General features: G+C 38.6%; 1 protein-coding gene across 3 annotated transcripts in view; it reads right to left on the bottom strand.

Annotated features, from left to right (window-relative positions):
• Positions 1 to 350: 350 nt before the first annotated feature.
• Positions 351 to 21,041, bottom strand: part of TMEM41B (transmembrane protein 41B) — a 31,714-nt gene continuing 11,023 nt past the window's right edge. For 2 of the 3 annotated variants that reach the window (XM_062577741.1, XM_062577742.1), the window contains exons 3-8: positions 10,815 to 10,932; positions 9,522 to 9,650; positions 7,373 to 7,466; positions 6,405 to 6,509; positions 3,902 to 4,040; positions 351 to 3,060 (exon numbers count right to left, since the gene is read on the bottom strand). In XM_062577741.1, the coding sequence (XP_062433725.1) occupies positions 2,891 to 3,060; positions 3,902 to 4,040; positions 6,405 to 6,509; positions 7,373 to 7,466; positions 9,522 to 9,650; positions 10,815 to 10,900 (723 nt within the window). In that variant the 5' untranslated portion in view covers positions 10,901 to 10,932 and the 3' untranslated portion in view covers positions 351 to 2,890. Of the gene's footprint in view, positions 3,061 to 3,901; positions 4,041 to 6,404; positions 6,510 to 7,372; positions 7,467 to 9,521; positions 9,651 to 10,814; positions 10,933 to 12,390; positions 12,567 to 21,041 lie in introns of those variants that run through there. The other variant, XM_062577740.1, reaches the window with a different exon arrangement.

Genomic DNA, 21,041 nt, shown 5'->3' with positions numbered 1-21,041 from the left:
TCAGCATTGCAAGTCTTCCATCAGGAATTCATGGGAAAAAAAAGTATGCAAATAGTTGTAATTTGAGGAGATAAAACAACCTAGATGCAATTGGCTTCCTGTGCAAAATAAGAGCTTTTTAAAGTTACTGTTGTACATGCTAAAGAAATACTTTTCAGACAGAGAAGGATGCCATGCTTACCTAGATGTTCTAAAATAGCAGGAGTACAAATAGAATGAATTTCATCTACAAATGTGATCATCAGATCATCAGTTTAAGTTACCACGTTAGAACTCATCCCTTAAAAACAGATTAATAAAAAAATTAGCTTAGGGGAAAGTTCAAGATAGTTGACTCAAAAAATACAAGATTTCAGGTTTTATATAATAGCTTTATTATCAATTGGTAAAAGATATGTAGTAATGATGCTATGCAGTTATCACTTAAAAAAATTCTAAAAGATGAATAGGTCACCTAATACCTCAAAGTTCCTTGCAATTAAGAAAAAGCTACATATTCCTCATTTTCCTGTTTACTTCATGGTAGACATGGTTTTCTTATCAGAAAGCAGAGAGAGAGAGAGAGAGAGAGAGAGAGAGAGAGAGAGAGAGAGAGAGAGAGAGATAAGAAAAAAATACAAAAACACAAAATGCCCCCCTAGGATTTTGCAAAAGAAAATAATCTTATTTGTGACATTAAAAGCCACTATGTTGGGAAACTAGTCTGACCAACTATGGCTGATACAGAACATTTTTCTGTAACATATCCTGGTCCCATCCACACAGTGAAATAAAACTAAAGGAAGATCTGAACTGATAGCATGATTTATGTGAAATCAAAACATAATTCACTTCCTTCTTTAATGCCAAGGTTGCACCAAACAGATTTTACAACAGCATTTATTATTTACTGAAAATCAGGTGAGAATTTTTGAGAATAGCTACTGGACTTCAGTACAGTAGTAAGAGTGCAATTTATTCTGTTGAGAAGTAGGCTGTGAATAAATCTACAGCTACTTCTCACTCAATCCAGTGAATACATAGCTCTCAACAGCTAAATTCATAACCTAGTCTAGTATGGAGTAAATTCCACAGATAGATGAGCTCTAAGATTAGAATTACAGCAATAAAAATGATCACTGTCCAGTTTTAAATGCCAATAAAATACAGGTTTAGAGTCAATTTTAAATAAGAAACCAATTCCTGAAATTATGTGCTCTTACAATAAACTTGTAAACAGAGGTAAATTATATGAGTTCCTTTATCTACCAACATAAAAAAATACCATTTAATGTGCAGCCCAGATTTAAATAATAGACAAAAATAGCATATCAACAATATTTACTATATATTTACATGTAATACTGTGATAAAATGAAGAAATCAATGAACATTACATTACAAAAGAAAAAGAAAAATCTCTTTAAGGTACCAGTACCTTTCACATTATCACATTTATGCAACTGTTCTCTTACATCTAAAATGATCCATCATATGATGAGTTAATATAAGGATATAAACAAGTAAACCATTGAATTGGAGCATATGCTAATGTGTCAACTCCCATTTCTGAAAGACACTTCAGTGGCATAGAAACCTAAAAGTGTATAAGCAGCATTGGTTTCAGTAGGATAAAAAACACGTACCCAAGTTCTTCACTGATCAGGACCTAATTTTATGGGACGCCACTGACAATACAACAGACTGCAACAGTTATAACCATACAAGGGGTGGGTATCATATACCCTATTTAGTGAATATATATATATATTTTTTAAACTTAAAAGTGAATCATAGCCAACTGCTTATCACCAGTTACTGTCATCAGAAAAGAGAATAATCTTTTTAAATTTATATACACTGACATATTAGATTTTTGTTACCTGATTCATTGAACAGTATGTAGAATCAGTTCTTTAACAAGAACTGTACTAATCTGTGTACCAGATATTTCTTCTGGCCAATTGAGCTGCAATGGAAGCTTGTATCCACTTTACATATTGTTTGAGGAATTGTAATAAATAGCTGCTTAAAGTTATACATGTTTAAATTGGTTGAGAACTGAAGTTTTTAGTGTAATAACTGTCTTAAATTGGCAGAAAAAAAAATCTATGCAAGTAAAATACTGGAAAAATAATCAACAAAAATTTAAGCAATATTAGAACTTAAAAATTCATCAGCCAGACAGGATCAAATTTTAGCCCGCTCTTTTCCCTCCTACATCTTCTCCGAGGATAAAAATTTACCAGAGGACAAGGAGGAATGATTTGACACTCCTTTGTCAATCCAGTTAGTAAAGCAGATGTAGGTTCAAGTATTTAAATCCACATCGTACTAATAAATAGAAACAAAACAATCAGGATGGTAAGAGTATCACTAAAGTTAAAGTACTGCTCATGGAAAAAATCTTTGTTTCTCAGTGAGCATTGTTATTGTATTATGCTATTTTTCCTGGAACTACCAAAGGCAAAACAAGAGAAATATTTTTCATGAGAAATGTACTCAGACCAGATAACATGCAAGTCTACAGAGACATGTAGTGTTACAAAACTGGACTGAATACTTGAGTACAAGTTTTTTTTTTCCTGTAAGTTTTAGAAAGTAGTATTTGTAGTTCATGTCTACATCAGCATTTTTGCTCTGCACATAATTAGAGCAAAATATGTCTTCCTTTCCCTCATCCTGCCCCTTTCTCCAAAGTAAAACACTGACAGTTTGATTACAAAACTATGTGTAGTACATTTTTGAACACAGTTTCTTCAATTTTAGGCCACGTGTTCATTTAAAGACATTCTTATCCATTACAAGCCTCCCTTTTAATTGCTGAAGATCTAATAGAAAAGCAAACATACAAATATTAGAAGTGCTGATCCTGAGATGAAGTATGGGAAATTGTGATCTAGTCTGATCCTTATTCAAATTTCTGTTTCAGTTTCTTCTGGAAGACAGCTGGTAAGATGGAGAGGATGGCTAAGATCATAAGGACAAACACAGAGTTCCAGGAAACAGCTTCCCCTGCTGTTGTAAGTTGGTACAGTGTTGTTCCTGCTTTAATTGCTACAAAAGATGGTGGTGCCACACCTGGAGGGGAAAAATTAGAAGAGTAGGACAGTGAAGGAAGAAAACAAAATCACTTGTTAGGGAAAACAAACATGGAAAAATAAAAATCCTAAGTTAGTCACCTAACTTTAATATCAAAGTTTCAGACTTTGGTACCTTCCACTTTGGTACAGGCATCTGTAAATACGAAATTCGAAAACAAGAATCCCTTATCATAAGAACTATTTTTATGCTATATTTATATTGCTCAAACACAGGACACCAGGAAAAATCTCTGCCATCTCTCTACAAACTAATCCTTGTTTGGGTTCATAAGGAAAAATATAGGTGGTTTCCTAACCGGGTTAAAAAGTATCTTAAAAAAAAACATCAAATACACCACCAAAATACTTAGCATTACAGTAATAAATTACAAATTAACTCCCAGAAAAATATGGTAAACAAGATGGAGAAAGACGAGGAGAAACAGTCCTTCTGACAAAGGCACATACATCCTCACACAATTAAGCCGAGTTCAGAATAGGAATTTCTCATCTTATTAATACAAAACTTCATGAAAGTATAATAATCGTGGACTGGAACAAAGCAAGTTACTAATGTGTTCATAGAAGGCATGTTCCCTCAAACAAGTAAGTTAGCCACATCTCATTACCTGCAATCCCGTAGGTCATAACAGTCTTGAAGACTGAAACCTTTTGATGCTCCAAGTTCCACACACACCAAGAAGTATGAAATAATGCATTTGTGTAATCTTTCAGTTACCCAGTAGATTTGCTTTTCTCTTCATACAATGCTCAGCAGAGATTGCACAGTATCTCTTCTGGCTGCCCCCAAATTTAAGTTCATTGATCAGAATTCTTACCTAAAAAAGTGCCAATGAAAAATACTTTCAACGGTACATTTATTATAGGAGATGTTATATTGATGAACCAGTTAGGAAGAAAAGGTGTTATTCTCAGAAATATTATGTAGTTAATGAGGTGTTCTCTGTGTCTTTCAACCTGTCAAAGAGAAAAAAAAAAACATTCAATAAAACCCCGGTTTGAAAATACAGAACAGTTTCACTGCTAGAAGCTACTAGATTTTTGTGCATCTTTTGTAGAAATTTAAAGGTTGGAAACATAAAAAATAATCAGTTAAGCAGTGACTGACTCAAGGAAGAGGCATCAGAGAATCATCTGTTAAATAAGACTAAAGTTATTCTGGAACTACCAGTCGATAGTAGAGTATGCTGACAATCTGTCTGATTCAGCTAACTTAAGTAATTCTGCACAGAAGCAGGTCTAACTCACTGACCTCTGCTTGTCTTCCATCTAACTGTAACCTAATCAACACTGCCAGGCTGGTGCCCTACTACAAAAGCTTTTGCAGGAACTGGCAATGAGGCTGTTCCTCAACCTCTTTTGTCCTAAATTGTAATCACACTTGAAGCAGAGCTGTATTCTTAGCTCAGAAACTCACGACTCTCCAGTTAGTCAGGTAGTTACTGCCAGCACAGTCTACTTACCTGCCTGTTTTGTAAGACCTAGCATTTATATTACCCAGGAGCAACTGTAATAGCCCAAACTATTTGCTTTCTTAATTATGTTCTTAACTCTAGCCCAGCTCCCTACATTAGTACTACATCAAAAGCTCTTCTCACTCCAGCCAGGCTTTAGCACATCAGCCCTTTCAAACAAGAACCGTAACCCCAAACCAAGTTTTAAGGGTAACAAAGCATCCCATCATCTCTGACCTATCTGAGCAGCTCTTCTATAAGCCTAAGCCTGGTCACGCGGCCCCAGACAGCCCAAATCATAAGTCTGATCAGAATTCCAGACTGACAGTAGTCCAGCAGCTCACCTCAATCCTCTCTGTTTTTCCCAACTTTAGCTCTAACTGCCCCACTAAAATTAAGCCACAGCCCTGCTAGGGTTTAGTAAGTTTTAATCACACTTTCCATCCTAATGAAGTTCTAAATATTTCTACTTTGCTTAGTTTTGCACATAACATAGTTCAAGTGTGATATAGTCCACTTTATCCAGTGCAATCCAAGCTGTACATATTATTTATCACATATCCAGTTCTACTAAAGGAAATAGTAAGCACTTGCCACTTAGAGAACAACTTTAAGACTATACTCTGATACTAACATTTATTTCAGTCAAGATCCAAGATACTATTTTATTACTTAATAAAGACAATTGTGCAGGACAACTCTCTTAAGCTCCACTGTGGAAGTTATTAAATTTGTAATTAGATCCCCACCTAAGGATTGTGTTAAATTTGCAATATAAAAAGGCTGAACACTGTAGCTGAACAACTGACTAAAATAATTTAAATTTATACCATTCCAACAGAAATCAGACATCTGAGTAAGAAACATGTTTAAAATATTCATGTAATATTTTTTTAAAAAAAAATCTTGAAGAGTGCAATCCATTAACTCGTGGTTCATGCTTGCGAATCTGTTTAAGAGTGTCAAACTAAAACACTAGTCAAATACCAAGCGCACTGATTTTGTACAGCGAAGTCTTTGCCAATGTTTTTCATCCAGTGATAACACTTGTTGAGAGTAATCTTATCAGATATTGTCCTTTGCCATTATAAGGAAATACAAATTACAGGATCAAGCAGTTGGTGCAGAACTACGTACCAATACCCAATAAAAAGGGGGCCAATTTCAAAAATTTACAGGTAATTAAGTTCTTGTAGATTTCATGTAAACCAGCAGTAAGGAAGAAGAGAGATCCTCTAAGTGACCCAAGGCAGGCGGGGGGGGAGGGGGAGGCGCACAGTAGAAAGCCGTATCCTTTTAATAAATGCCTCAACCAAAATGGCACCTTCAAATTAAGAGCTTGCAGTCAGACATCAGCTATGGGGTTTTTTTCTATAGGGAAAGAAAACAGCTTTCATTAGTTTTCCTGCTCATAGAAGTTCTGATGGTCAGAGACCTGTTTATTTAAATTGAAACTGGAGAGGTTTACTCTTTCCGTTAACTAAACCTGGGAGGATTAAAAAAGTGTGTGAGTGTGCGAGTGTGTATATCTGTTGCAAACTTTTCCTATGTGAAAAGAACTTCCCAACAGGAAATCATTTAAAATTTTACCTATTTAATTGCTTTATCTGAAGTTGTTTACAGGTAATATTTGTTTTCTATCTCTAGCCCAGCTTGACCAATTCACTTTATGTCCAATTTATTCTCACACTACACAATACTATAAACTCAAATATTCCCTGCTCTTTAAGAATACTCAAAAAAGTGTCAGAAAGAAGACAGAATTTTCACTTTGTAATTATGTTTACGAGCATGACATCCCCTAGCTTTCCATTTTATTCCACTACACATTTTCTATCATAAATTAGAGTATCTATAGAAACTCTACCTGGTCTGACCATTTCACTGCCTTTTCTGTTAAGTATCTGTATACAACAGGCCGTCCCACTAGGTATGAAAGCATATAGCAGAACGAAGCTCCAAGTCCTGAGCACTGCAAAAGAATGAACAAATGAGCAGAAGCTCTTATTAATACTAGTATTATGCCCCTTTAATTAGAATAGCCAGATGCAGCCTGCTTCTATGCAGCTCTACATTTAGACTGAAGGGTTCTCCTTCACCAGCATGTACCCATTTTCTAAGAATGCTGTTGATTCAAAACTGTTTCTTTATTCCCATGTGTTTAGATCATCATTCAAAATAGACCATGTTTACTACTTATCAATTAAGTGTTTCTGTAACTTAAAATACTAAACAGTGAAAACTTTGCAAATAAGGGTCAGAATGGCACTCAAAAGATATTCAGATCTGAAAATTTATCATCTTGGTCCTTTATAGTGACTCATTTATTTAGTTCTTTAGTACAAAGGCTCACTATGACTGCATCTTTTTGACAAATCTCAAAAAAAATGTCCCATTAATAATGTATATTTCATAACTTAATTTAAGTTTCTTGGTTATTTAAGTGATTTAAAAACTGATACATCTTGTAGTGCAATAATAAAAATGTAGTACTTATGTAATGTTCTGAAATTACAATCGGGTTCTGGTAGATGCTAGACAAATTTACAGTGAAAGCAACTCTGGCAGATTAGTACCCATCTGCCTCCATTACCAGGAGGAAAACTGAAGGAAGATTTTAGTAGTTTGGAACATCATCCTATGTTATGGTGGATTTTGTGGGTAACGCCATTCTCATAACAGAGCTGAATCACAACTCATTCATTCCTCAGATTAAAGCATCATCAGACATTTCACTTGGTCTCTGATCATAGGAGACCAGAAGCTATTTTGATGCCCAGCTGTATTCCAAATGGATAGAAATATATACTCCCTCAAACTGTTTTCCATACTTACCAAACAAACAAGAAATAAGGCCAAAGGGAAGGGGTAAAGAAACCCTGAGAGGATACTAAGAAATATAGACCCAGGGATAGCAAATGTTTGCAAGCTGTACAAATCTTGGTTAAGGGAAAAATATATTTTTAAAAAGCTACTCAACTTTATAAACAATCCTGCTATATAATACAATTGGGAAAAACCCCACACAAGTAAGTACATACTGATTCAAAAGATCTTTACTTCAAAATATCTTTGCAGAGTAGACACTTCATACCAGTAAACACTGCTAAACCTCAAACAAGTAAAATCTGAGTATGGTGATTCAAAAGAGAGAAAAAAGAAAAACAAGGCTATATATTCCAGTGACAGATACAAAAATAAGTCACCAAATAATACAAGCTGCATTACATTTTTTTTCCTTTATCTCTGCGCTACAATTGACACTGGAGATTTACTGTGACATTATGGGGAATACGTAGTTCTGATTTTACATTGCAGACTAGACACAGCCGGATTTCAGTCATTCTCTATGAAAGATCCAGAGAACTCTCTTCAGACCCCATAATCACTACAAACTTCATGGAAGACTGACATGTCAAGAAAACTACTACTTCCTTATTAACATTAATGATTTTAAAGACTGCTATTTCACTAAAATCCCTCCCAGACCTCAGTTCAGAGTCTTTTCAGGAATTAGTTAAAACCCAAGTATAAGGTCAACTCTATAAATTGGCACTTAATTTACTCAGTTTATAAACAGGTATGGTATGACCACTAGATTACCATCTTACATGATCACTAATCTCAGTTACAATGTTTTTGTTAGATCATTGATCATAAGAGACTCCTGCTCACTTTTAGACCTAGGCTACAGTACCATGCTGTCAAAATATGGCCAAGTCAGCCCTAGAGACAGATTACGACATTACTGTTTCACTGTAGGCTTCTGTGCAGTATCTAAGTGAATTTTTCAAAGAGGCAGAGATCCTGCAGCACACAAGAACAGACTGCTGAGCTTAAGGTTTGCTCATCATAGTTGGGACTACATTGCAAGTTCATTCCCTGAATGGAAATCTTGTAAAGCAAAGAAATTCATGAACACCATTCTGAGTTGAACCAAATGAAATATCAAAAAGCCAAACAGTCTTCCTTTACATCAAGTCCATTACTAACAGTACAGCTTTTTCTAAGCAAGTGTCAAGGTTTTTAGATAATTATAACATACTTGTGTACTGATCACAGTCTGCTCCTAATTCCAAGGCATTAAATGTTGTTGCATCAGCTATTGTAGCAGCTTATTAAATAGTCAATTGTGTTCTGTTTTTAATATATATTTATATATATATATATATATATATATAAAATATATTTAACTTTCTTCATATATAAGCTATTATTTGTGAACTACTCTCAAAAAGAATGAGCCACAAGTTAATTATCGAGTGTAGTGCATTTGGCACTGATTTTTTCAATGGGTTACAGAAAGCCTCCTGCATTAAACTGAAGTAGACCTCCTATAAAGTTCTTCAACCTTTTAAAAGTTACTAACCTTTAGTTAAGTGTTCAGTGAAGAATGTGCTTAATGATTAATTAATATATTTAACACACAAAAAAAGTTAACATAGAACACAAGCAGCCTTTGGTATCTCCTCAGGCAGAAAGTATCTCAGAAATTTAGCTCTCTAAAATGAAATAAGATATTTGCTTTTTGAAGAAGGCATAAAATCATTTCTTTAATTAAAGTGCTGTAAAAATTCTGTAAATGACTCCTATTGGACTCTCATATTCACATTCCTGAATGTCGCAGGAATAGAAAAGCAGTAGTTTCAGTATTCTCTTGGATTTAACAATAATTTCTAACTGGCAATTCAAGTTTTAACTTTAAAAGTTAGTGCGTAATGTTAAAATAACAAAGTCTGATATCAAAGTTAAAAATATTTTGCAGGGTAGAACAGTCAATATGAAACTGCAAGGAATTCCTTTAATAGTATATATTACCGTACATACATCTAGTTCAAATTCCTGCATCTTATAAACATACCCAGGTAATTAGTCTCCCTTATCCTTGATCAACAATTTAAAGTAGCCTTGTATTTTTCCCTTTAGCTCTTTCAGAGAAATATGACTACATCAAAAAGAAATTTTCCTATCAGGAGAAGGATACAAAACGTATGTGGCAAAATAAGCCACTAATACTTGAACGTAAAAGGTGTCCTTATATTTGGACAGGACTTTTCCCAGGGCTTTTGCATCATCCATGTCTCTAGGAACCTTTATACATTCTCTTTCTTCTCTGGAAGACAAACAAACAAAAAAAAAGAAAGTCAGGAATGAAGGAAAGGTAAGCAAACAGTACAGTTATATTACTTGTTGAATATATAGATAGTAAGATATACTTGATCACTGAGCTATAATCTCAGCAAACAAACCACATTATTGTTGCTGTGATAACATTCTCAGATAAACTCAGTATCTGTGGGGTTTTTTAATTATAAAATTATTTATTTTAGATGTTTGCACACCATCTCTTTTCTACTCATTAAATAATCTGTTTTATTCCTAAGATTTATTTTCTTACCAAAAATAAATTGATCAAAACAAATAATTACTCAAACCTAAGTTTGGCAACTATGCAGTGGTCCGTATTTCACCCAAAAACCAAGTATGACTGTCTCAATGATAAGGTCATAGCATTTAAACTGCAGGAACGCAGGCAAAGCTTTGTCTAGAAAATAAACAAAACTTTAAGAGTGAAATTCCACATCACACCATTTTCTGGTGCAACTCGAGGCTGCACAGTTGACTGTTCCCTCCTCCTCCGTATTAGACCTAGTGACTGGACTGTCACAAATTAAAATTGTTGAGCAACTTAACCAGATAGAAAATTAGCTACTAAAAGAAAAACAAAAACTAACCCGTCAGATAAGCAAACTTTCATCTTGCCAGACTACCTACTTTCCTGACACATCAGTGCTACATGCAACAAATGGGAGAAAAACAGAACATGAAACTTAGGCATGAAGGAAGAAGGATGTCCCCTTTTGGTGCCAGCTTGTAGTTACACCTGAATAAGTGAATTTTTAAAATCTAGCCCTAACCTAGCATTTTTTGCCTGTCAACTGAGGAAGGCTAAGTACCAATATTGCCAGTTACCATTTTTAATATGACAAGGGGTAACTTTTTAAAATGTCTTCCCTCAGCTGTGCAATAGGAACATTACTTACAAGATCTATTTAAACACAGAAGTTCTATATCAAGTTTTGTATTCTGGCATTGTAGACTGGATCCTGATATTCCCTTAGGAAAAAGATTTAAAAAAAGAGGAAATAAAAAGATTGATTCAAGTTATGGCTATACTGTATTTAACTCATGTCAGTTTAGGATCAACTAATACCACATAGATGCCTCTACAATTTGAAAGAAAAGCAAGTATATTAATCTTTCCTGACATACTTACTCACTAAGCTGTGGAAAATTTTTATATACTAAAAACATGAGGAAAGCAGCTGATAAGAAGATGGACACTAAAATAAGAAGAGACATTCCAGCTGATCCACCTTCTGCATGGGCTTTCCCTGAAATTAAACAAAAGCAAAGTTAAAAAAGAACTTGCAACAAAATTCTAAGTTATGCTTTCAAGAAATAAGGCAAATTCTCTGCAGATGTAATCTTCCCACCAATGGTTTCAATAATACACACAATATACTGCTCACATTCCCTGAAAGCAAATCCTAACTTCTTACATAGGCAAACATCCCAGAAAAGTCAGCTTCTTTGATCCCTAAATAGTTTTACATCTGTAAAGTAAAAGGACAGTCAGAGAAGCAAAACTCCATATATTTTTCCTTTTTATCAGATGTCGCCTGCCAGTCCAGTGAATTCAAAGTCAGTGAAAGCATTTGAAGTTAAGATTTCAGTATGTACAATGCAACTTTGAAACATATTCCTTAAGAGATTATTTTCTAAGAATGAACACCAGCCACAACCAGGTAGTAGACACTCACCAGGAGAAAACACATATACACACAACAGCAGCTCAGGCTATAAAGTATCTACTTTGTCTGACTCAGGAATTACACATATTCGATACATATAGAGAGAGTCAGCATCTAACCTAAGTCTTCCTGTCTTCAAAATCTTGTGCATGTATGCGAAGGTTATGTTGTAAGGTTACAGGAGCACCATAAATAATCACAATTACATTTTAGGTCTCTTCTACACTGATCATTTTAGCTATATAACCACCTGTGTAATTTACTGATTAGCAGATACGACTTAACACACATTCTGTGCATCCACACTAGGGTGTGCATGTGCATATGTGTTAAGGCACTCCCTCCCTTCAGGCACTACTAGGGTAGCACAACTTCTTAGTGAGAACCAGTCGCCTGAACACCACAAAAATGCCAAAGCAGGATTTTCACTTGCGGACCCTGGCGGCACCACAGTGCCCACGCGGAGCATTCAAGCTGTGGCACTGCCATCTCACTGTTGTGAAAGGCAGCGAAAGGATGACGAAACACCCAGATAAAATACAGCGTGTAGGTCTAGTTTTCTATTTTACTCGCTTTCAGGTTTTCGCTTTGAAGCTAGTGCAACCATCCTGCCTATTTTCGTGCCACAAAAACAGCACGAAATAGTACTTCACCACCGGGTATTTTAGTGCCATTTACCCTAGAACAAGCAAGCCCTGGAGGAGGAGAAAGGGAAGTACAGCGAAGCGCATTTGCTGCCGCCTTCGCCTCTGGGCAGCGCCCGGGCAGCGCTGGCCGGGGAGCACTACGCGGACACAGACGCGCGGCTCCGCGGGAGCCGTGCCCGGCGCCGCCGCCCCGAGCGCGGCGCCCGCAGGCCCCGCCGCGGCCGCCCGCAGCAGCGCCCGGCCCGCCGCTCGCACAGCGGCCCCCCACCCCACCCCCACCCCCGCGCCCGCCGCGGCGGTTGGCCGGCGGTTGGCCGCACGGAGGAGGCGACCCGCGCGCCCCGGCCCCGCCGCCGCCGCCGCCGCCGCCTCCCCCCCCCCGCGCCGGCACCTTCCAGAAGCTGCCGCTGGTGCCTGGCGCCCTCCGCCGCCGCTTGGCAGGGCCCGCGCTCCGCCGCCCTCCGCTGCGCCATGGCTCCGCGCTGCCCGGGGCCGCCGGATGAGGCTCTGCCCAGGCCTCGCCGGCACCGAGAGCCGCGGGAGGAGGCGGCACCGGCCGCTCCTCCTCACCCCACCGCTCCCGCTCCCGCTCCCGCCCCCGCCGCGCATGCGCACCGCTGCCGCCGGGCCGGGGCGAGGGCAGCACTAGGGCATTGCGTTTAGGCGCTATGATATACGGTAGCACGTGTTCTACCCTTTGCTTTACGGCACCAAAAATGGCGGCGGTGAGTGAGCGCAAATACGGTAAGGGGAATTGATGTCCCAGTGAGCGATCCCTTTGCTTTCTGAAATACATGCGAGAGCGCCCGTCCAAACCCGGGCTAACTACATCAGGACGGCAGGACCCACTCTGACTGTAGGCGCGGGCCGAAACGAAGCTGTTAGAGAGCACTGTGGCCGCGAGGGAAGACGGCATGCCTGACCCCGCATTTACCGCCTATCCGTAACGGTATATACGGTAACCATGACGCGCTAAATATGGGCAAATACGGTTCTGGCGGCGGTGCGCGCGCTGTAGGGCCGCAGCGTCTCCGGCGCGCGCGGCAGCCGCTCGGCGGCCGTTGGGGCGGTTGGGCCTCGCGGCGCCGCGCGGGGCGGCGCGGCGTGGCCGGGCTGCCCTGTCCCGTCGCGTCCCTCCCCGGGCGGCGGGGGAGGCCCCCCGAGCTGCCCGGGATTTCGCCGTGTTTCGTCTGTGAGCCCTCCGACAACCAGAGGGTCGCGTCTCGGTGTTTATGGGCTCCGCGACTTTCGAGCTGGGTGTGGCCCTGAAGCAGCTCTTTCCTCACACGATCCTCTGGCAGCGAGGCACCTCTTAACCTCTCGGTTCTCCCCCCAGGCAGAATGCCACAGCGTTTCCAGAGAAAAGGCTGTGAAACTGGCAACGCACGTTGCTCAAGCTTTGGGGCAGGCAGCAGGCGGAGAGCGCTGCTGGTGCACCCTGTCTGCCTTCTCCAGCAGAACCTGCTCGCAAACCTCCAGTCCTCCTTCAGGGTCTTCTGGCAGAGGGGAATCTGTCGGCAGGACACGGTCTGCCCCGAGACTGACCTCGGCCTCGTGTGTCCCAGCACCCTGGCTGCAACTAACTTCATACTGTGTCTAAGCATGTCCTTTGAACTTGCTTATACAGGGAACAACAGCTAAATAATTCTATAGCAGTAGAGTTTTACAGATAAGTATTTCCTGAGATCACAGGTCTTTGTAAAACAGTGAAGATGTGGCTTAGCACACAACAGCGATCTTGCTGAGTTTGCTTTGGAATGTTGTTCAAAAAATACGTGTAGGAAGCTATTTATTTTAAGATCTAAATAGTGCAATATACTATTAAATATGCAAGTACAATCCCTGCCAAATTCAGTGGGAGGAAATAATCCAAACTACAAATTTGATCCTATTCCAAGAGAAATTGGATCAAATTCCATATAAAGTTTTAATTTACTTGAAATTTTGTAGATGCTTAGAATCTGATTATTTTAAGTGATTATATTAAATTGTGTAATTCACTCTTTTAATATTTTTATTTGATATTAGCAAAATGGTAGTGCCCCATAGAGCTGATCAGGACTGGGGACCTGTTACTGTAGGCTTTGTTCCCAGATGACAGACTGCTTTGTTTTTCAAGCCCTTCCACTAGAAAAGTGTACATATTAGTGAGATGGGAGTTGCTGACACCACAATAGATATTTTTTTTTTTCCTATTGTAAATGCAGATCATTTCAGCATCTCTTTGATTATCCCATTGCTTTTGGTACCTTGGGTAAAATGGTTCAAACACTGGGACTTCTCTGTTGTCTAGGTAACTTTTGATGTAACATCGAATAGATACTAAATTGAAAAATGATTGAAGTAAACAGTATAAATCTGTTTACTGTTACACAATAAATTTTATCCCAGATCATCCTTAACAGAGAAGAAAAAGCATATAGCGAAAGAGGTAAATAAAATGCAGATCATGGTTTAAGAGCCACAGAGCAGGTTCTAAACACTTGGGAGCAAGAAGCACAGTCTTGTATTTTATTTTGGTGTAGGAGTTTGTACAGTGGGGCATAAACACCAGTTTGGCATGTTTGTTGTTCAATAATCACTCAGAGCAAAGGAGTCAGACAGAGCTTGCTTCAGTTGATGTCTGACTTCTAACTAATCCACTTTGTATTGTGTAGCCCCTCTTTATTACCTAAATAAATGCAGGTAACCTAACAACACAAGCTAGGCTGCTTAATATAACAACTGCCTCTTGCTAAAGCCTCCTACAGTTTCCATTCTCTAGACACTACCATAAGATACACAACAAATAATTACACTAATACAAATTTGCTCCATATTTTTACCTCCTTTATAATACAAGTGCATGACCTGCAGGTGGTTCTCAGGACACTGATTCTGCAGTAGGTACACGGTGTTAGTATATATCTCATTAAAGAAAGATCTATCTAACCAACTCTGTGTTATGCAGCTCTGGCATTCTGCCAGTGCAAAATGCAAGGATTCATTAATTAAATCACTTTGAAGTCAAACTATAATACATAAGTGGTATTTGTTAGACTAGATTATCAGAATAGTCTTAGACTGTCTGTTTTATGCTGTTCTTGGTTTCTTAGGAGGGGGTGGATATCGCTGATGTGAATGTGTTGGCTATTCTACAAAACTTTGAAACCATCAGTGGAGTTTAAAGTCTGCTGACAAGTTAAACTGTCACCTCCAAAAATGCCCACACCATCAAAACCTGTAGAACCTCTGCATTCATAAAGAAAAAATGAGACATTTCTGGAGAATGTTCCTTAAGATTCACTCTGTAAATAACTCAGAATCTATATTAAAAAAGGTTACATTATGTTCATTTAATGAAAAGAGAGCAAAGAAAGAATATTGCTTAGTGAAGAGAGTCTCTTAGCATTCAAAGGAGAAAAGAAATTGTTAACTGGAACTCGGTAAGTGATCAAGGCAACTCTTTCAATGCGCTTAAAATCAGCAATGCTGGAAATAGCTTCACTCCACAGGGTGCTGAGAATAACTGTGGACTGAAAACAGATTTACTCTCTTCATGTATGAAGTATCCCCTACAGACAATATATAACTTCAAAGTTCACGGCAGTGTTGTTGTGCTTTTCACAATGTAAAATCTCCTCTGTCTTGGAGCTTCTTTCTGAACACCTCCTGATAGAGAAGACATACTACAGCACTTAGTTCTGCAGAGAAAGAATGATAAAAGTGATCTGATCTCCAGTTGGAGCTTGCTCACTGGCTTTGCCAGTGGAAACAGCACTTTCTCTCCCTATAGACTGAATTAGGCAAGTACCCATGAGCTTTACATGATTTATTTCTTGGAAAATAAGAAATACCTCAATATTTTTTTATATATCTACATATGTGTGTGTGTGTATATATACATACATATATATATATATATATATAAAAATATAAGAAGTACCTTAAACTGGGAATGTAAGAGATCTTTCAAATATATGAGCACCAAAAGAAAAACTTTTTTAACCTGGTCAAAAGAAACAAATTACATTGACAGTTACTAGAGTAATTGTAGCTAAGTGGTCAGCTATATGAAGTCACTTCCTTCTGTGGGTGGTTGGACGCAACATTTTATTTTTATCAAATTGAAAGAGCTGCCTTCCCACAGCACATAAAACTTGTATTTGCTTCTTTTTTAAATCATCCCTAAATTGACTGATGAAGAACGTGTCACATGGCTGAGTCACTGACACGGTTGATCCTGTTGTAGAATGAGTCATGAGGACTGTCAGCAAGAGGAGAAATGCGAAGAGACTGATAGCGATCCTGCTCCTGAGATATTCTAGCTGAACATTATCAAAAACAAGAGAATCAATCAATAGGTATCATTTCTTGAGGGGGAGAAGTGCAGGTTTAGAATCATTTCCCATATTATTGTCTTCTTTCTGACCACTGCAAAGAAAACTGAGTTGTTCTTGTTTTAGCATTTTTACAGTTTGTAGATGTGGCAAGAAATTACTCTGTTTCGATCAGCAGTTTAAACTGTAGAATAATGCAGCTGGTTTTGCTGGAAGCAGAATAGAGAGCTACTTTGCTGACAGCTCAAAGAGGTAGTAGGCTGCAAAAAGAAGCTTTAACAACCTGAAGGGCAGAAAACACCAGAGAGGTCATGTCATCACCTGAGACTATTTTAAGGAAAGTGGTGGAGGACCCAGCTCTACCATTCAGCTGGACAACACGCCAGGCGCAGAGTCCCCACTACTGCCTGCAGGCCCTTTTGAGCCATCACAGAGCCTGAGCATTGTTCCAACAGAAACAGAGATGGCACAATAGGTCATAGCGTTCCTTATGTTTCTGAGAAAGGACTTTGCATAGGTGCTTTCTTCCCAGTATTTCCTCCTTAGTCTGGCTGAGATTGTGACAGACAGGGTCTGAAGGTTATGAGCTCTCCGCATATTATCTCTATCTGAATGGCTCTGAGTCAGGCTCTGGGTTTGGCACGGCGGAGTGATGGTGCCAACTTGTCTCCCAGTATGGGTGAATTCAGCTGCTATGTGCTGAAGTGATTTGGACAGTGGTAGTTTGGAAGCAAGGAGGAATAGTGAAAATCCAACAAGCATCCTAATGAAAGAGGGAGTACACTGCCTGAACCAGCTCCAAAGGGAAGGTAGCCATAGGCCCTGCTTTTGGAGCACAGATGTGGAAGGAGGCTGGCAAAGAAGAAGCTGGCACAGTCATTTTGAGACAGCTACAGGAGGTCTTCAGTAAAGCAGTGCATACATGCAATACCCAGAGGTCTCCTGGATTGAGATTATTTTTTCAAAACTTTTGAACAAATTTATACCAGCAGATCCATTTTAGGTCAAAGCTGCATTTTTATTCCAACGCTTGCATGTGCTAAAAAAGGACTTACAGTCCTATGAAAGAAACCTGTATCTGAGGCATAAATCTTAACTAATAGAGTTACATCATTGTAATTCCTCAACCTGTAGAGATGTTCTTTGTGGTATTATAAGAATATCCTTTCACAGCATAATTTATATCACTTGGAAAGGAATTCAAGTAAGACAACAAAATCATGTATATAACTATATTGATGTATCTGGTAAACTAACTACTAGGTTCATACAGCCTTACTGATATTTTTTACCAGCTTCCTCTTTGTTCAAGTTTGTTTAAAGACATTATCAGTACGGTCTATGAGCATCTTTCCAAGGAACTGGCATTAATGTAATTAAAGCACATCTAAATTAATTTAGCTGTATGGGTACAATGTTTGTACATAAACAAGCTTTAACAGAGTTAAGAATTCTTAAAGAGTATACTTCTGCCAGTTTTCTTAAGTATGATTACTGGGTAAGCAATTAAAAATGCTTGAAGTATTGTGTAAACTAAGCAATGTATGTTAGAAATTAAACTTTGGCATTTATCTGATTGTGATTCTATCCGAATTATAATTTAAACCAAATAAACATTTGCCCTTTGTAAAGAATGGGTTTCTGTATTCTGATGAGCTCACGCCTCCTATTTTTGTTAGTTATGGTAAAGAGTTTTAGGATATAACTGGTGAGTAAGCAGGAAGAAAAGTTAGGATGGAATGTACTGATAAAAACGAACTGAAAAATGTCACCAAGTGAGATAAATAGAAATAAGCACATATTTGTTGCTGGATAGCTCTGGTTATGAAAGACGGATTAGAAATATCTTGGAGCCAGACCCAGAGGTGAATGAAAGCTTTTATTCATAAAAATCAGTGTTCAAGGGCAAGAGCTGAAAAAGGAATTAAACAGCAAGTAAGGGCAAAGCTTTTGAACTAATGTTCAAAAACTTTAATGTTCAAAAATCAATCGAGTCTGAACTCAAGAATCATAAACGTTCAGACTTGCTTCTCTCTTGGCAGTTTGTTTACGGAAGGCATGTTTGTTAATTCTCTATTTTAAGTATGTCAGGCAATTTCTGGTTTTAGTTGCATGTACATATTTTGATACTGTTTGATTAACTAGAAACATAGTAAAATAGATAGTTAAGACATTTCTATCCCAAAAGGTAAAAATAAAGGCCAGATTTTTAGCTCTGATGCAGTTCTTTAGTTCCTCTTTGATAGTTCATAAATCACCTTAAATAGCTAGCTACATTTTTTCTACTGCTTTGACCAATGGTGGAGGAATAACAGGAAAGATTTTTTTTTTCTGGTTAGCCTGCTCATACCTTATATTCGAACGCAAGAAGGCAAGGATTAAGGACTATTTTGTCCTGCTGCAAGCCGTAGAGAGAAACTCACTCTGTAATAAACTTACACCATCCTAACTAAGCCTCACAGAAGCCTCATCAGGTCCCATAAATGCAGGGCAACCTTCAGAGCCCTTACTTCAGACCCATTCATTTTTTTAAACTTGGGAAGCACTCCCTCTAAGAAGACGAAGTTCTTATTAAAAATACCAAGAAAAGAAGGGAGTTCTCGTCACAGTGTAAGGAATCTGAAGTGTTCTCCTGACAAATAAAAAACTTACTATTTGTAACAGGAAAGGGGCTGAACAGCTCCACCTCACTTTGCCAATTGCTTCATCCCAACTTCTAGTCCAGCCTTTGGCATCTGAGTTGTGGGAACAGACTCAGGCAGAAAATATGTTAAAGACTTCAGCCAATTTCAGCTCTTTAAGGTATGTTAGAATGGAAGTAAAAATCTTTCCAAAGCAAGAAAATCTTCCTAGCACCTTATTCTTGCCCAGTGCCTCCTTCAGATCTCACAGCAAACACTTCTGAAGCACAGCACAGCCCATGCCTAATAGACCAGGGTGCTTCAAGGGGAGGCCAACATGAACAATGGTCCAAATCACGGACAGATAACTGGGATACAGCACAAGAAGAAAGTGCATATGCAGAGCTGCAAGAAGGAAGGTACTTGCTTGACTGAAAAACAGCTGTGCAGGACTTCAGCCATGCAGCGCTTGCCTGTAGTTGAGGTATATATAATCTCCTGGTGCTTACTCCTTTGCTTGTGACAGCTATCACATTTGTAAATTCCAGAGTAGAGACTTATGTGCCAATACCCTGGGATACACCCATTAGTCCATCATTCATATTTAACACTAGGTTAGGATTAAATGTACTGATCAAATTTCTATCCTGTCTGCAGCTGAGTTTATAATTGTTTAAAAAAATGTACCTGAAAATTCAGGTATTTCCTCCTATGGATGAGGAATGTATTCCTTCAAGGAAATCCCTTCCCATTTACATGAGATAGTTGGATATACCTGTCCGCAGGCCAAAAGTCCCCAAATCTAAGTTACTCCATGCAGATAAAAATACTATCTTTAATTTGATCAAAGATGTGTTTTTTCTTTAATGCCATTATATACTTTTCAAATTGTTTTTACAGATTCTGCCTCTACAAATGTGGTTAATATAGGTTAAGCCCAAGTTTAACTGAGGCTTTCGTTATATACTGTGGGGTTGGCCTTTAACTTCTTGTTCATGTGCTCTATCAGGAGCACACGAATTTAAGGGGGAGGGCTGAATAAGGAATTTGAGCAGGGACCTTTGATCTCTCTGAATAATAATCTTTTTCTTGTTTCTTTTTGCTGGTTTATTTGTTGATGGACTAGTTCCCAAATTGGCTCAATGCATGACCACAAAGAGTTCAAATGTAACAGTGAGAATGGTATGATGGCAGAAAAAAAGAGTCAGAAGTGGAGACCTCTTACGCCTGTTTAGACAGCCTGTGTGTGTGGCTCATTTCATCCAATCTCCCCGCATCATTTACCACCTTTCATGAGCCAGGTTGTTGTTCCTGATATAACCACATTGCATTGTCCAGCTATATGGGGCCATAACCCTGCTTTATCTGGAAAGCTTGGGGTTCAAATTAAGGCAACCTACAGAGATCATCTGGAGAGCCAGCTTCATGCCACCTCCCAGTGTATGTTGCTTTGACAGTGTCTAATATGCTGGAGTAATTGCAGCAATTAATGCTGCAGAGTTCAATCAGGTGCTTTTAGCTACTTTTTCCACTAGTCCACATAGGCCCAAGTGGAACCACCCATCTGGAATCTGCCAAGACCTGAGCGATTTCTCTTGGCTCCAAGTTTTTAAAAAATAGACAACAGGCCAGATCACTGTAAATGTTTACTGGTGTTTCATTTTTTGCATTTTCCTTTCTCACTGTAACTAGGCTAGCGGGTTATGCTGTCATACATAAAGATTATTTTATTCTGATTTGCCCTGAACTAAGGTCCTAGCTATATGCTCTAAAGCTAAAAAAAGAAAAGCTAAAGGGGAAAATATCTTTATGAAAAAAAAAACCCTTCCAACTAGTGAGATATAAACCAGAAAGGAAACACTGAAAGATAGAAAGGAAGGAGAACGTGTTGCGTTCTGAACAGAAACCTGTTCAGCTTCCTCATTTATTCTATAGCTCTCTTGGAATGTAGTCTTTACACAATGAGCCATCAGCCCTGAACCAGGTTACCAGCAGAAAGGCTACATCAACAGCCAGTTTCCTAATGGTACTGCAGTCATGTGACCAATTATCAGTGATCATCTTCCATGTTGCACTCTGACTACAGTTTTAATAATCCTTTT

Source organism: Rhea pennata, chromosome 5 (assembly GCF_028389875.1).
Source record: "Rhea pennata isolate bPtePen1 chromosome 5, bPtePen1.pri, whole genome shotgun sequence".
Lineage (NCBI taxonomy): Eukaryota > Metazoa > Chordata > Aves > Rheiformes > Rheidae > Rhea > Rhea pennata.
Note: the sequence above shows the minus strand (reverse complement) of the source record. Positions and strands in the feature narration are given on the sequence as shown.